Here is a 17,952-nt window from a genome sequence, read left to right on the forward strand (position 1 = left end):
ATCAGTCATAGTTTGATTACAGATGGAGTTTTAAAATTCAGGTGAATCAACCGAGTCTTTTCCATTGTACCATTCATCCTCCAGTTCTGCTTACTGTTAGGCTTGTGTCAGCTCTGGGTGGGGACCTTCCTGGAGATTTGAGAGCACAGCCTGAGGAGGGCAAAGATTGTGGAGGGGAAGGAGCTCAGCAGGGATGTGATGCTATGCAGCTGACCCTCCAAAGCTGCCATTTTCTCCAGATACAGTGATCCCTGTAGTCTGGAGCTCTCTTAGAATCAGTTGTAATTCTAAGAGAGCTCCTGCAACCCCTCCAGAGCAACCCTTCATACTATGCTGTAACACTTCTTGAATTAAGCTAGACATAATAATATTAAATAATCCAAACAATTTGTAAAAAAAATCCAAACAGTTCAAAGCAAAATAACCAGAACCCGAATGTACACCCCTACTTATCAATATGCTTTATAAAAATTACTTATCGGACAGCTTGTTTTGCCAAGTGCTTTCTTTATGCACAAATTGCCCTTTCCACATGAGTCCCCATCACTGAAGTCCCCCCCACAGGTGTTTTAAGCTAAGTTGGTTTGACATGAAACCTATCCCATATTCATGCCACACAGAGGTACTCTTATTGGTATTTTCATACAATCACAATTCTAGCTTGGGGAGGGCTTGTTGCCAGCCTCCTGTTAAAGTTAAATTCTGCTTTTTCAACAATCATCTCTCAAAGCAACTTAAATCAATAAAGAACAATGGTTTGACTAACCTATGGTGGGCCCATAAGGTTGTCAGACGAAGCCTGCCAACCAGCAGGAAGGTTGTGGGTGGGAACATGGTAGGTGGAGGCATTGCCAGCATGACAATGTCAATTCTTGTGGAAAAGGTAGAGGGTAGCTCTAGGAATGGCTGGAAATGCTATGGTAAAACCCACTACTTCCCTGGAATTGACGTCACACCAGTAATTCTACCGGTATTTTTATTTTTCTCCTGCTGCCACCTGCAGCGGTAGGAGGCAACTGGAGCTCCAGGTGGGAAATTCTACAGTATGACCAGGGGAGGCAGCCCTAAGTGGGGATCATAGGACCTACATGGATAAAAGCCATGTTGGATGGCAGCTATAGGAAGCAGAGGGTGAGATTTGGAGAAAAAGCTGGCTGAATTCCATCCTAGACACACAAGGGAAGGTAAGTGCATTGAAAATACAGAGGAAGGAGATAAATGTGAACCAAACTCACTCTTGTCTACCAGCAGTTGGCCTGCAAGAAAAACAACACATTTATCAGGGAACCAGTCTTATCTGATGACATCTATGATAAATAGCTAAATCTTTGCATCATGACCCAAAGTTACAATTTTGAGTTATTGAAATGTCCATACCAGTCCAGATCCATTCACACAACAAAACGCAATGCAACACAACACAATAAGAGCAGCATAATGTTAACTCTTAAACCCAGGATGTAACCCTATTCCCGTTTCCCAATCTCTATAAGATTTCTGGAGGAAAATTCCATAAGTTTCCCTTTCTATGGACTTAAAGATTTTCCTGAAAGAGAGAAACAACAAGCCTTTTACCCTCCACACAAAGGCTGTGTGGAGGAGGGCTGTAGTAAGGAGGAGAATTTGGTGAGGCTGAACAGAAAACTGGTTGGGTCCAATCCAATGACATGACTTAGAAGGGACATAAAAAAAATCATTTCAGACTTACCAACATCTCCGCGAAGTTTCCTGAGTTCTTCTGGAAAGAAACATTAAAAATATATATTAAATATATCTCCCCATTTCCAGTAGACACAGGTTAATACTGTTTCTTGGATCTCTATGAATTGATAGATCAAGCCCCATACCAAATACTTGAACTGACGGTTGATTCTCTGCTCCTCCCATCTACGGTTGTCAGGTCCCTCTTCACTATTGGTGGGAGATTTTTGGGGCGGAGCCTGAGGAGGGCGAGGTTTGGTAGGGGAGGGATTTCAATGCCATAGAGTCCAATTGCCAAAGAGGCCATTTTCTCCAGGGGAACGGATGTCTATCGGCTGGAGATCAGTTGTAATAGCAGGAGATCTTCTGCTATTACCTGGAGGTTGGCAACCCTACTCCCATCCAATCATTAATGTGTCTGTCTCCACATAGGAAGATGTATAGAAATGTAAACAAGGAAGCCTGCTGATATTTAGAGGGGTTGTTAGGATCAGAGAGAACAAGGGAGATCCCTCAAAAACATGAAACAAACTCACCCTTAATTGTCAGCAATTGGCCTGCAAGAAAAAAACACATTGATCAGGGAACCTGTCTTATCTGATCATGTTTATGGTGTCAGGTAAATCCCTGCATCAAAACCCAAAGTTACAATTTTGAGTTGTCAAAATGTCCCTACCAACCCAGATTCTATCACAGAAGTTAATAATATGGGAGCAAAATAATGTTAGTATTTAGAACCAAGAAGTAACCCTGTTCCCACTTGCCCATCTCTATGGTCTCTTTGGAGAAAAATTCCATATGTTTCCCTTTCTATGAACTTACATTTTTCTTCATTAGCATTATCTGAAAAAGAGTAGGAAATAAGAACTTAAACAGCATGTAACTGAGTCAGTACACATCCTGGTGCCTCTCACAAACTGAGACTATCCTTCTCCTGATCACTAAATTCTTTGATGTAGGATGTCCCCTTTCACTAAAGAAAATGCTATGCTGGGTATTATGATGGGGCATGCCTCCTTCCCTTCCTCTGTGGGCCACCTCTCAGATATATTGCTGCAATGGGTGTGTGTGTGTGTGGGGGAGTAGGACCTACATAGGCCTCAGATAGGGATGTAGAGGAGGTTGTTCCACCTTTTTCCTCACTTCCTCAGGCAGCAGTTCTCCCAGGCATGAGCTCAGCCTGTTTCTCCTCCTTGGCCATCCTCAGGAGCTTCTCTTTTAAAGCCCCTTAACTCTGTCCCTTTCCAGCTATCATACAGCACCAGCTTTTAATCCACCGCACTAGTGCCTGAGCCAGTCCCCAGGGTAGGACACTGCCTACCTCCTAGGGTTGCCAACCTCCAGGTACTAGCAGGAGATCTCCTGCTATGACAACTCATTTTCAGCCGATAGAGATCAGTTCACCTGGAGAAAATAGCTGTTTTGGCAATTGGACTATACGGCATTGAAGTCCCTCCCCTCCCCAAACCCCACCCTCCTCAGGCTCTGTCCCAAAAACCTCCCGCCGGTGGCAAAGAGGGACCTGGCAACCCTATGGCCCACCCTGCCCTTTGGCTGGCCCTCCAGGCATGGGAGCCTCATTCTCCTCTCCTGAACTCTCTTCTGCTGGGATGAGAGCACGCCAACAATGACCAATTTGGGGTTTGCCACAGCTTGCTGTGCTTCTTAATATGTCTGTCTCCACATATGAAGATGTATAGAAATGTAAACAAGGAAGCCCGCTGATATTTAGAGGGGTTGTTAGGATCAGAGAGAACAGGGGAGATCCCTCAAAAACATGAAACAAACTCACCCTTAATTGTCATCAATTGGCCTGCAAGGAAAAAAATACATTGGTAGGGGAACCTGTCTTATCTGATCATGTTTATGGTGTCAGGTAAATCCCTGCATCAAAACCCAAAGTTACAATTTTGAGTTGTCAAAATGTCCCTACCAACCCAGATCCTATCACAGAAGATAATACAATGGGAGCAAACTAATGTTAATATTTAAAACCAAGAAGTAACCCTGTTCCTACTTGCCAGTCTCTATGGTCGCTGTGGAGAAAACCTGTAGATATGGGAAAAACCTGTAGATATGGAGGGGTGGAGCCTGGCAAGAGTGGGATTTGGAAAGGGGACGGACCTCAGCAAGGTATAATGCCATACAGAACCCACCCTTTGAAGCTGCCATTTTCTCCAGGGGAACTCATCTCTGGAGTTGAGTTGTGATCCTGGGAGATCTCCAGCTCCCACCTGGAGGCTGGCAATCCTACTAGAAAGTTGGAGGTTAGTCTGGGAGTACGGCCATACTTGTGTCCTAATCGGTGCATCAGTGCCACAGTGTCATAAAATTTTTGAACATGGGCAGTTCCAGCAAAAGAGAGATTTTATATTCAACCACCTTTCCCAACATCAAAACTATTTCATCCCAAACATTTAAAATCCTGGAAGTCTCTAGCACCCACCTAGATCTTAACAAACCTTCAAGAGCCTTGTCTTTTTTAAATAAAAATAAATGAATGACACTGGAAAAGGCCACAAGAAAATTACTTACCATAGATTTCCTCTAAGTGTTCTGAAAAAAGAAATTACATTTGGGTGAAAAATAAAAAAAACTAGTTTCAAAACTAGTTCCAGGGATCTAACAATCTATTGACCAACTAGCGCGAAGTTTTCTGGAGCAGCTTCAGGGATAGCCCTGAGTAGAGTGAGTTACAGAAGTGCAGTCTAGAGGTGACCGTTGCATGGATCACTGCAGCCAGGTCAGCATGGGACAGGTAAGGGGTCAACTGGTGGGCTTGATGGAGATGGAAAACTGTCATCCTTTCCATATTGGTGACCTCAGCCTCGAATGACAGGCCTCCAACACTTGATGGAGGCACCTGGAATCTATTGCACTCTATCAAGAGTTGGGAGCAGTATCTCCTCACCTAGCCATTCCTGGCTCATCCACAGGATCTCCATGAGTTCAGTTTCAGATGGCTCTGCTTCAGCCATCGCTCCACAGACTCCAAACATCTGGTCAGACCTTCTGGGACAGTGTCCGGCCTGCTGTCCATCAACAGATATAGCTGGGTGTCATCTGTATATTGATGAGAACCAGCCCCAAAGTCCTGACTAGCTGGGTGAGGGGGCTCATATAGACGTTAAACAACATTGGGGAGAGGACTGGCCCTTGTAGGACTACACAAACTAAAGGGTGTCATTTTGAAATAGTGCCACCCTCTGTCTCCGACCCTGGAGAAATGAGACCAGCCAGGGAAGGACTGTCCCACATACTCCAGTATTGGCAAGGTAGCGAGTCAACAGATTATGGCTGACTGTGTCAAACTCTGCTGAGAGATCTAACAACATCAGTGCTGACCTGCCCCAATGCAGCTATCTATGAAGATCATCTGTGAGGGCAACCAGCACAGTCTTCATCGCATGGCCAGGTCAGAAGCCAGATTGGAATGGGTCTAAAGCCAATGTGTCATCCAAGAAAGCCTGAAGCTGATCTACCTGCCACCCGTACAGCCACCTTGATCTAAAGGATCTAGCGATGGCATTTTCATTAATGATTTCACTACTGACTCCTTCAACATTCCTGGGGAAAAACCCTGAAGTCAGGGACAGGCTGATAATCACTTTTAGGGAAGCTTGTCCTCCCCTCCAATTACCTGGAGGTTGGCAACCCTACTCCCATCCAATCATTAATGTGTCTGTCTCCACATATGAAGATGTATAGAAATGTAAACAAGGAAGCCTGCTGATATTTAGAGGGGTTGTTAGGATCAGAGAGAACAGGGGAGATCCCTCAAAAACATGAAACAAACTCACCCTTAATTGTCAGCAATTGGCCTGCAAGAAAAAAACACATTGATCAGGGAACCTGTCTTATCTGATCATGTTTATGGTGTCAGGTAAATCCCTGCATCAAAACCCAAAGTTACAATTTTGAGTTGTCAAAATGTCCCTACCAACCCAGATTCTATCACAGAAGTTAATAATATGGGAGCAAAATAATGTTAGTATTTAGAACCAAGAAGTAACCCTGTTCCCACTTGCCCATCTCTATGGTCTCTTTGGAGAAAAATTCCATGTTTCCCTTTCTATGAACTTACATTTTTCTTCATTAGAATTATCTGAAAAAGAGTAGGAAATAAGAACTTAAACAGCATGTAACTGAGTCAGTACACATCCTGGTGCCTCTCACAAACTGAGACTATCCTTCTCCTGATCACTAAATTCTTTGATGTAGGATGTCCCCTTTCACTAAAGAAAATGCAATGAAGGCTGCATGATAAGTTTTCTTTGCAGCCATCACTGCTATCTCACAGGATCTCATAACCACCCTATAAGATGTTCTTGCAGCTTTGTCATGAGTACTACACCAAGCTCTTTAGTCATCTAAGCTGCTACTTATTTTCCCTCAGCTCCAAGTGTAGTAAGGGGCTAATTTAGAGCAGGGGCTAACAGAACATCGGGGAGTGATCTTGTTGATGGCTTCTGCAAGACGGCTATGCCAGTCTTCTGTCAGCACTCCTGGGATTGGATCCTGCAGAGCATTCTGGAAACCAATTTCTCAGTATCCCACAACAGACCAACACTATCTATGCCAGAGATCTCCAGGGTGGGAATTGCCCTGAAGGAGAAAGACTCCCAAATAAGCACTGCAACCCTTCCCCTGGCCCTTTATCCATGACTGATAGAGGACTGAAAACCTGGAGGGCAGTTCTTTTAGGGTGATTGTCTTGTCTTCCCCCACCCACGTCTTGGTCACACATACCACGTCCCCCTGAAGTCACCACCACCTTCACCCCATCTACCAACTCTAGCCTGTTGGTTAATAAGAAGACACCCTTTCTCATTAGGGAAGTCATCCACTCTGTTGTCCCTCTCACTGGTCTCCCCATCCGTATGCAAGGCCCCATGACAACTGTTAATTAAATTCTCTCCATACTTGATCCAATCTGCCAGGCTTTGAGACCTATCAGCTTACTCTTTTGACAAGTGTGAAAAGTATGATTATTTATAGCTAATAGACAGATAATGTAAAAGTGTGATTATTCATTAACAATTCATAGAGATCAACACAATGTAGTCTATCATTTAATAGAGTGGTTAATTATATATGTATATTATATATGTTGATTGTATATGTATCTTGTCAACATATGTCTAAGTTTAGCTAGTCTGAAGTTTGTTAGATAGATCATACTGATCAGATTGACAGCTGAGTCAGGTGATTATGCTGATCTGAGCTAGTTTGTACAGCCAGAAATGGGGATTTCCAGAATGACTAATCTCAGGTGAAATGTGATTGGTCATGAATGTATATATAAGTCTATGCATTGAATGTAAGATTGTCCTGTTAGGAATGCTGGTGATAGGCGAAGCACTTTGATAGTCTGAGCAGTGAATGTTAATTGCTAAAAGACTGTGTAAATATTGTAAACAAACTATACATAGCAGAACTGCGTGTGAACCTTCTCATTTCATCAACATCAAAAACACCTAAGAACATGCTCTCCTGAACCCACTCAGTGCCCAGAGAGGTTTGTCATGTCTCTTTCTACCTACACTGCCTCTAGCTGGCCATTCAGAGCATCTCCCATTAAGAGGGAAAGCACTCTTTGCACTCCGCTTGTGCCGCCATTTACAGGCTCTTCCTACTGCCAGAATCTCCTGCTTACTCTGATTAGGTTCTTCAGGCATGGCTTAGTGCACCAGTGCACTCCAGGGATCTAACAATCTATTGACCAACCAGCTCCCTTCCCCGGCACCCTTTAAGTAATGGGAATTATGAGGTTTGAGGTTCAGCGGTCAAGTTAAACTAATTACCTATTTCTGCTTGGCCTGGTGTTCCACTGCTGTGTTGGGTTTCTTCTGTGAAGACAAAAGCACCATCTTGTTCTTGACATTAGCTTGACATCAGTTTATTCTCCATTTTGTGTGCCTAGAATTTGCTTCGTAATTCACAGAGGCCTACCAGAGCTAGTAGCTAACAAGCAAAACCTGCAGCTTGTTACCCCAGCAGATAATGCATGTTCAAGGGCAGTACTGCATACCAGTTTAATTGGGTGATTTGACTCAACTGTAGGGAGTTGGGAGGAGGGGAGGATCTCACTTCTTGCTCCTGAGAACCATATTCTGGCCTAGACCGGTTTGAACCATCCAAAGACTTCTCCTTGGTAACAACTTGGTAACCATGGGAGTCATGGGTCATCTGACTTAGGTTCACTTGACCATAGCTCAGCTATGCCTCATGGTGAAAAAATTCCTGGGGATTTGGGATGGCTCTGGGGAGGATGGGGCCTGGGGAGGAGAGGGACCTCAGCAGGGTATAGTGCCATAGAGTCCATCCTCCACAACAGCCATTTCCCAGGAAAACTGATCCCTGCAGTGGGCAGAACTGTTTTTAATGTCTGGAGATCTCTAGGCCCCACTTGCTGGTTGACAGTCTTAGAAGAACCCCTAATTTTTAATAAATGACACTGGAAAAGGCCAGAAGAAGCTCACTTACCTATTTTGGCTTTTTGTTCACCTGGAAAAAAATACATTTGGTTGAAAAACCAGCAACCAAAAATGCTGATCCCAGAATTCCAAAGCTTGTGCAGTGGCCTTGCCTAGCAAGTAGGTTGCCAACTCCTGCTTGGGAAAAACCTGTAGATATGGAGGGATGAAGCTTGGCAAGAGTTGGATTTGGAAAGGGGACGGACCTCAGCAAGGTATAATGCCATACAGAACCCACCCTTTGAAGCTGCCATTTTCTCCAGGGGAACTAATTTCTGTCATCTGGAGATGAGTTGTAATCCTGGGAGATCTCCAGCCCCCACCTTAGGGTTGCCAGCTCTGGGTTGGGAAATACCTGGAGATTTTGGGGGTGGAGCCAGAGGAGGGCGGGGTTTGGAGAGGGGAGGGACCTCAATGCCATAGAGTCCAATTGCCAAAGCAGCCATTTTCTCCAGGTGAATTGATTTATCTTGCTTGGAGATCTGTTGTACTCGTGGGAGATCTCCAGCAACCACCTGGAGGCTAGCAACCCTAGCCCATCAGGAGGCTGGTAACCCTACTACAAAGTTGGAGGTCAGTCTGGGAGTGTGGCCACCTTTCTCAACATCAAAACTATTTCAACCCAAACTATTTGCCAAAATTAAAATGGTCCCCCCACCAGATTTTGCCAACCCTTTTTTATAAAATGAAATGACACTGGAAAAGGCCATAAGAAAATCGCTTACCATAGTTTGCTTTTGATTTTTCTGAAAAAAAAGATATTACACTTGGTTGAAAAATAAAGAACTAGTTTCAGAATAACATCTGTGGACTCCATGAAAAGCATGCCTACACTTAGTGATCAATGGCACTGTTACAGGAGGAAATTGTGTGATAGTGTCATTGTCAATCCAAGGGTCAGGACACACTGTAATATTTCAGCCTGCACAGGCTAAAATGACAAATTAACTGAACGCTAGATATTATGTAAAGGACTTGTGTGGGGTAATAATAAGTATGGGGTAATTATAAATCAAAGACCCAGCTGGCTTGGAGTTCCAATGCCATGACAAATGGAAAGTGCCTGAGTGCCTTCATGTTGTGAGATTATGACCTTTGTTATAAATCTAATTTTATTACCCCTCACCCACAAAAAGCTATCATTCTTGCTGTTACTTTTTCAGTTATTTCTACAACTCTTTTAGCAGGAGGCAGAAGTGTTCATTCACCATTGAAACTACCATTACAATGAACTACAGGGTTGACAAGAGTATTGAGCAGGGGCTGAGCCCCTAGTAGATGAATATTGCCCCCTTTGTAGTGCATCAAAGGCTTACAGTGCACACACGTAACCAGGCCTTTAGCTAACAGTGTGGTGTTCGTAGTTTTGAGTACTGTGCCACAAAATGGCAAATGTGTGACACTCTAGTCTAAACTATAAAGTTTTTTAAAAAAACTTTACTGTACCTACTTTTTCCAGAGGGGCAGCAGCAGCTGAACATATTGCTTGCAAGAGCTAGGAAAAGTATTACAGCCAATATCCTCAAGGCAATTATTCAGTGTGAAGTATGTGAGGAAAGGTTACCTGAAATATGAGGCAAAAAAGAGAAAACGTGAGGAAGGTCTTAGGTAAGTCTTGGGTGTGTGTGTAACTTGTTCATATAAAAAATTTCCCTTCTGATTTTGATCTAATTTGTCATACACCAGGGGTGGGGAACCTTTTTCCTGCCAAGGGCCATTTGCCCATTTATAACATCATTCAGGGGCCATACCAGGTGTAGATCTCCTGGCGGCGGGGGGGGGGAGGCTAGGGTTGCCAGGTCTCCAGCCACCACCTGGAGGTTGGCAACTCTAGGAGAGGCTATGCAGAGGAGGGAGAGAGGGAAGGAAGGAAAGGAAAGAAGGGAGGGAGGCTTCCCCCCCACACACACACATGAACACACGCGATTGGGTGAAGCCTTCTTGGCTTCTCTCCCCTCCCCACTTTCACACACGCTTCCCCCCCTCCCCACTTTCACACACAAACACGCCATTGGGGGAAGCCTTCTCAGCTTCTCCCCCCTCTCCACTTTCATACACGCACTCACTCACACACGCTTCCCAACCCTTCCCCATTTTCAAACACACACACACACCATTGGGGAAGCCTTCTCTCAGCTTCTCCCCCTCCCCACTTTCACATAGCGGCCCGGCGGGGAAACCTTCTCGGCTCCCCCCCCACTCCACACACACACGCGATTGGGGGAAGCTTTTCGGCTCCCCCCCTTTCCATACTTTCACACATGTCCTCACCGGGCCATGCTAGTGGCCCGGCGATTGGGGGAATGCCCCACTTCCACACACACATATACAGGGGTGAGCGAGGGAAGGGAGAAGCCAACAGTAGCCAGGCGAGGGGGAGATGGTGGAACGAGCTCCGGGCGCTCAAGCAGCTTCAAGCTGCGGGGGATCGCCCCACCACATGGGTCACAGGCAAGCTTGGGGGGGAGGAAGGTTTCAGGGTGGAATGGCTGGAGAGCCCACTTTTCTTGTTGGCCTCGGCCCAGGGGAGAGCGAGGGGAGAGCCCACTGAGCCGGCGGAGGGTGCGGCCAGTGGCAGGCAGGCGAGGGGGAGATGGTGACACAAGTTCCAGGCGGCCAAGCAGTTTCAAGCTGGAGAGTGAAGGGAGGGCACGGCACGCCACCCACTCACCTGAAAACAGCTGGTGAGAGAAAGGGGAGGGGGGCTTCCGGCCAGGCGCAGGTTTTGGGGGGAAGTTGTGTATCTCTCCAGGAGCAGGAAGTGGGGAGAGTTGGGACAAACGTCCCAACAATTACCCAATCAGCATCAATTTTACACACGTGCCTGCCTGCCAACAATGCCCGAAGTGCCGAGGGGAGAGCCTAATAGGGAGAGCTCGAGTGGCAGGGCCCTGGAGCTCCCGGAATCGGCTCGAGGGCCAGGGAAAATTATCTCGAGGGCCGGATCCGGCCCCCGGGCCTGAGGTTCCCCATCCCTGTCATACACCATTAACATGATCAATATCTCTAATTCATAACCTGGCCCCATCTACAGGTACTTAAATCTGTGAATCGGGAGGGGAGCAGGTGGAGAGAAGGAAGAATTTCCTGCAAACCACTGGTCTGCAGAAAAATCTAAAAATTTTCTGAATTCGGTGGGGGTTAATCCCTTAAACAAACCTCTCCGTTCTTTCACAGAATCTCCCCTGTCAGCCTAGTGTCTCCTCACCAGACTCTGCTGCAGTGTGGGTGGGGAGCTGGCAGTGTTGGTGCTGCAGGCGGGGAAGAAGGAGCCACCACTGCTGTGAGTCCCACCATGGCTGCCCATCCTTACCAGCCTCTGAAGAGCTGAGGCAGCAGCGCTCAATGATTCTTTGATGAACAAAACTGCCAACAATGCTCAGAATTATGTGCATGCATACAAACACGCTCACTCCATTTTATAATATGATTTCACCCACTTTTGATATTAAAAAATAATAAGGAAGAACTTACCGTTTCCTGAAATTTTGGAATAACCACAACGGCGTAGTAAGCTACTAAAAAGAGAACTGCATTTAGTATTTGTATCCTGGTCTGAAGACTTAAAGTGTCATTTGAAATTGTGTAGGAGAAAACAAATCAACTACTGAACTTTAACCAGAAAAAAATGAAAGGAGCGATAACAGGTTACACATTAATCAACCTGGGCACAGTTACTTAATTATTATTTATGTTTTCCACTAAGGATGCCATATGTGTCTGATGAGTTTACATAGAAGCATTTTTGATTACAAAGAACAACTCCCTTTCCCACTTAGGAACACCCCCCCCCCCACATACGCATAAGAAACTGGCTATATTAGCAGTACACCCATCATTGTGCAAAGTGAGAATGACTTTGTTTATCGTTGGGACATCCACTGTTGTGGTGGGGGCCTTCACTACAAGGTCCCCAAGTACAGTGCTTTACTTTTTACCATGGGAGAAGATGCCAATGATTAACTCCCCAAAGACAATATTTTGGGTAGGTGTGATCCCTGTCTTTAATGATCCCCGCTATCACTTATTTGGATATCTATGTACCACTTTTCCAAAAGTGGCTTACAACATCATTTCCCACTACTCCATTTTATCCTCACAATGAGGTAGATTAGGCTGCAATAGAGTAACTGTGCCTATGATCACTCAGCAAACTTCCTTGGAAATACTACTGATCTCCAGACTACAGAGGTCAGTTCACCTGGAGGAAATGGGTGCTTTGGGACTATAAAGCATTATATTTCACTGAGGTCTGTGGCCACCCCAAATACCACCCACCCCAGGCTCCACCCCCCAAATCTCCAGGAATTTCCCAACCTGGAGCTGGCATCCATGCTTAGGAGCATGGGGATTTGTACATGGGGCTCCCAGATGCTAGTATCACCCTCTTTTAAGTATTAACCCATCCCCTTTCTGCATACCCTTCCCTTTGTTTTGGTTTCTTGGCTATTATAGAGTGTGAAGGAATGTTGGTAATAACTTTCCTGTCTATGGCCTTTTCCACACAAATGGTTTACAAAGTTTCATGCTGTTAAAAGCTACATTTTATTTTTTTCATTTCTGCACATTTCCCCACCATTTGGTGTCAGAAACGTTTACCCAACATCTTTTTGTTGTTTTCCTCGACACTTTTACCAGGGTGTTTTTTTAAATCTGTGTCCAAGCCAGCTGTCCTCCAGCGTTCAAACTTAGAATCATAGAGTTGGAAAGGACTACCAGGGTCATCTAGTCCAACCCCCTGCACAATGCAGGAAATTCACAACTACCTCCCCCCAAACCCCCAGTGACCCCTACTACATGCCCAGAAGATGGACAAGATGCCTTCCCTCTCATCATATGCCTAAGGTTATAGAATCAGCATTGCTGACAGATGGCCATCTAACCTCTTCTTAAAAACCTCCAGGGAAGGTTACCACCTCTCGAGGAAGCCTGTTCCACGGAGGAACCACTCTAACTTCTTGAAATGGTCATTATGTCTCTGCCCCACCAAACACCCTTCCCTTTTACATGCCCACTATTTTGCTCAAATCCTCTCCCTTCCCCTCCATCCACCCATTTCCCTCCCTAATTTTTATATTGTTTTACACTGGATCGAATATAGTAGGAATGTGAGAATCTCCCCCTTCTGCATTCGATCCAAAAGAATACAGAAAGGGGGGAGAGATTCTCAAGTTTGTGGCTTCCTCCTTTCATTTCAATTTGAAAAAGTATAGCCTTCCCTCTCCTCCCCAAGCTTTCTGTGCATGTTAATGCCCAGATTCCCCCCTTTTCTTTCGAAACCAGATTTCTTTGAGCAGCTAACTTTTGATGCTACCAGAAAAATAGAAGAGTGATTCAAACACACAACTGAGAAGAGCAAGACCCTCTCCTTCCCCCCATCCACCAATTTTAAATTTTTTTGGGTGCTCAGGTTAGCGAAAGAATGCTGGATCAATTAAAAAAATTTTAAGGCACCCTTTGACAGCAGCTCAAAAAAGCTGAAAAAATCCAAAAATGTCCATCTTTTTTTAATAAAGCTTTTCCGGCTCCAGTCAAATGGCACGTTCATTCGGTTCAACGTATCTGAATGCACACTCCTAGTCCTAAATTGCCACCTGGCTGCTGTGGTTAAATGGCTAAGAGTGAACAGATTGAAACTAAATCCTGGAAAGACAGAAATAATGCTAGTTGGGAAGGCAGAGGTCTTGAAGGACTTCAGTTTTGTTGAGAAATCCTCCTATCTGTCCCTAGTTCCATCTTGTGGATCTATTAAGTCACACTCTGTGACCTTGTTCAGAATTAGAGATATGATTATTACTTTGGCTTGCTATCATGTAATTGCCATGTTGCTTAGCAGCATGAGACTTATAAACCCATAGAGGAATATTTATGCTTAGACAAACACAGCATTTTTTGTGGACTCTGACCATTTACTAGTCTTTGCACTTTGTCTAGGTTTTACCCTTTTATCACTTGGCTTCACTACTAGGTCTTTTGGCTCTGCCTTTTGACTCATAGGTGCCTTGCTCCACAGCCAAACTTCTGTTGTTCAGGAGTGACCAAAGTTCCTTTCAGTGGATAACATTGTTCTTGAGTAGTAAGCGATCTGTGCCTCTATGTCATCTGCCAATTGGTGGCTAAGCACAGCTCCATCACCAATAAGGTGAAGCATCAGTAGTGAGGATCAGTGGTTTCTTCTCATCATAATGTATAAGCACAGTATTAGAAGTCAAAAAATTCTTAAAATTCTAGAATGCTGGCTAGTCCAAATCCAAGGCACCTCTTTATCAATAGGCAATGCAGGGGCTTAGCAATGTTTGCCTTTTGTGGAAGGAAGATGTGGTAAACTTTGAGAAGCCCTAGGAAACGCCTGAAGCTCCTTTTTAGGATTTGGAAGGGGCGCATCCTGGATTATACATACCTTATCTTCTGTAGGGCGGTTATCTGAAGCATCACTGTGATAGCCCAAGAATGTTACACTAGAAGTTCCAGTTTCATGTTTTGCATTTTTAATACAGAGACCTGATTTGTCAAAACGATGTAGGATCAACCCTCTGTTGATCCCATAATCAGGGTATCAATAAAGTATGGAATAACCTCAGGAATTCCAGACAGAAAGCTCTCTAAAAATTGTTGGGAAATTCCAGGGGCAACAGAAATTCTGAATTGGAGGTGCTTCACCCAAAATGCCCCTCTGTGATGACTTTTATGGTGTTTGCTGCAGCAGCATCAAAAATCAACTGATGACATGCTTGAACAAGATCAAGTTTCACAAAGACAGCAAGCAGTTGATTTACTGGGCTGGGCCTGCATGGGATTAGGGGTGCAGGTGTTCTTTGGGTGACTATGTGAAGGGTAATGGGATCCCTTTCCCAACCATGTTGCTGCCTCCATTCGTTTGGGCAGTGGCCTATGTCTTTAGGGAGTGGGGACCACAAGAATGGCCCACCACTGCTTGAGCCCCCCTCCTTGTCCCCCTTATTAACTATCCCCTGAGCTGGTTTCCCATGGCTACTGCCATGTGGCTGGTTGGTTCCCCCTGTCCACCATGGCCCCACCATCATACATCTATGACCTCTTTGGAATGTGACAGTGTGCTTGCTGGGGACACCAGTGTGGTTGTAGCCCATGCAGCCCCCCTGGTCCCTGACCTTAGGGAAAGACCAAGAGGCATTGCTGTTCCTCGGCAGCTGGCTGCCTTCACTGCGATGGCCCTTAGGACTGAGCTGCCCATCACTATGTGACACCAAGCCCTGGAATGTTCTGCAGAGGCCCGCAAGAGAAGTTTTGAACAAGGGATATAAACTGCACAACTGAGCATATTGTTAACTCCTACCTGTTTCTATTCAGTAAATGCAAAATGAAAGAACAAATATAATCAGTAGTAAACTGTTCCTGTAAAAGGGCAAAAGTCCACCAGAACCCAGAGGGAAGTGAAGCTGCAAAAGAGTATAACAGAATATTCTGGGGAGGTAAGAAATTATGTTTTAACTGAATCAGAACTTAAGTTGATTTTTCCATTAACTGGACATTGGGTTAATGTTGAATCAGGGGTTTGCTTAAAGGAGGTTCCCCTTGAATTCTGTTTTGTATATAAGCTTTAAGAACAGAGATATTTTGATACTAGATTTCACTGGTGGTTTTAGGGAATATAAATTAATTATTGGGAAAGAACTGCATTTCTTGCTGTAAAGAGCCTTCCTAAAAGTATAAACTTTGTTACTGACCACGACAACTTTGATTTGTAGTGGACAAAAAAAATGGTTGTTTGCTGCCATTCCCATTTTATAAAAGCAAATTATATTTATCGTCAGCACACAGGCCAGTTTTTTTCTCTTTTCAGTTTGTTTCAGTCATTAACTGAAACAAAGTCAGTATGTTATATATAGCAATTTTAACAGTTAAATTATGATACTCATTGGTGTTGTAAACTATCTAGTCCATGTGACCTTTGGGTAAAGAGAAAGTTATATTTAGGTTATATTTTTAGTGACTGCCACATTGTGTTGGCAAGAAAGAAATCAGTTTTTCCCCCTAGATTTGATCAGTTTCCATTGTTAAACATATACACTGTGACAATGAGCAATTAACATAACAATTCTTCCATTTAATTGTTTCCATTGTAATGTGTAATGAGGAGTATGACTAAAAGGAAGGAGGGAATTGCTCAAGTGAGGGAAAGGAGATCTTCTGTAGGGTGAAATGTTGGAAAGAGGCAGTTTTGAGAGGGGGATTTTGTTCTAACCAGGATTCAGGGTAAATGGGGGTTTTATCCATATTTCCTTGGATTACTCTTCCTAAAGTAAAGTGTTCATACCAGCCCTGTTCACAAGCTACAGTACGATCTATGTATAGTGTGCATTTGATTTTTCTTTAAAGATGCGTTGAGTAATTCTCATGTTAGAAATGCATGTAAAATCTCATGTTTCATTTGTAAAGTGAACAGGCGTTGGCTCTTAAAAAACAGATATACACCTGTATATGTAGGATATATGTGTATTCAATGTTAACATGTGGCCAGGGTTGCTATCAACATAAAATCATGAATTATGTGATAAACTGCAGTCTATGCTGCTGAATATTTTATTTGGTGGCATGTCTGAATTAATGGGTTGGATCCAGCCAGGTTTTTTTGCTAGTTCTCCTTCTTATTAGCCCTTGTTCCACATGGCTTTTGTCCATTCAGCTCCCTGTGTGTGTGTAAAGTGCCGTCAAGTCACAGCCAACTTATGGCGACCCCTTTTGGGGTTTTCACGGCAAAAGACTAACAGAGGTGGTTTGCCAGTGCCTTCCTCTGCACAGCAACCCTGGTACTCCTTGGTGGTCTCCCATCCAAATACTAACCAGGGTTGTTGACCCTTCTTAGCTTCTGAGATCTGACAAGATCAGGCTAGCCTGGGCCATCCAGGTCAGGGCCCATTCAGCTCCCTAGCATAGCCTGTTTGTGATTCCTGTTGACTTTGCCAGTAGTAGAAAAGCTGGTTGGATCTCATCTGGTATTTACTTACTTATTAAGCAGTTTATAACACAACTTCCAGTGAAGACTTGCATGTTTGAATGAGCCACCACTACAGGGAGAGGCTTCCATCACAACATGTCATGTAAAACATAACCTATTTAATGACAATAATTTATACATTTATAATGGATGAAAGTCTTTTGGAGGCAGGCAAAGACCTTCGTCGGCACAAGGGCCCACAGCGCTGGCAGCGTACATCCCAACGCCGGCGTGACAGCCTGGATGTTGGTTGCTGGCCACTGCCGTGGCAGCACTGGGCTGGGCCGCCGATGGAGCCTTCCGCCGGTGTCCGGATGCCGGCAAAGACCACAGCGGCGTCCTGGGAGGCGTTCCCGGGGCGTCATGTTGCCAGCCTGGGGGTGGGGCCACCGTTAGGTGGCCTCCTAAGCTGTTATGGCTTGGGAACGCCCCCTTTTTTCAGTGAGATACGCCACCTTTTAGGTGGCATATCTCCCATGCAACCCTATGAGGGTTGCATTGATTTTTTGCTCCGGGCGGAGGTTTCGGCCACCTAATGCAGAGCCGCTGCATTGCCTCCTATGTCCGGCACAGGCATTCACCTCAGGAATGCATGGTTAGATAATCAAGGCACCTAAATGTGTGCATGAGGCAGCCCTCATGGCCAGTATTTGCAAACCCATAGTTTTGAAATGATATGAAGTATTCTTGAAGTTCTATTGGTGATCAGTGATGGCCCATTCACACATGCTGGTAATCACTTGATCCTGCAGTCACTGAGTACTGAATATTTGTGTGCGAATTGTCCCAAAGAATAGC

The 17,952-nt window shown here is 44.7% G+C and overlaps 1 protein-coding gene across 1 annotated transcript in view; it reads right to left on the reverse strand.

Moving 5' to 3' along the window:
* Positions 1-17,519, reverse strand: part of LOC130490571 (butyrophilin subfamily 1 member A1-like) — a 49,790-nt gene extending 32,271 nt beyond the window's left edge. Inside the window, exons 1-7 of the mRNA XM_056864392.1 lie at positions 17,372-17,519; positions 5,786-5,806; positions 5,502-5,522; positions 4,237-4,257; positions 2,524-2,544; positions 2,238-2,258; positions 1,236-1,256 (exon numbers count right to left, since the gene is read on the reverse strand). Coding sequence (XP_056720370.1) covers positions 1,236-1,256; positions 2,238-2,258; positions 2,524-2,544; positions 4,237-4,257; positions 5,502-5,522; positions 5,786-5,806; positions 17,372-17,519 — 274 coding nt within the window. The remainder of the gene's footprint in view (positions 1-1,235; positions 1,257-2,237; positions 2,259-2,523; positions 2,545-4,236; positions 4,258-5,501; positions 5,523-5,785; positions 5,807-17,371) is intronic.
* Between the last annotated feature and the right edge of the window lie 433 nt (positions 17,520-17,952).

Source organism: Euleptes europaea, chromosome 18 (assembly GCF_029931775.1).
Source record: "Euleptes europaea isolate rEulEur1 chromosome 18, rEulEur1.hap1, whole genome shotgun sequence".
Classification (NCBI taxonomy): domain Eukaryota; kingdom Metazoa; phylum Chordata; class Lepidosauria; order Squamata; family Sphaerodactylidae; genus Euleptes; species Euleptes europaea.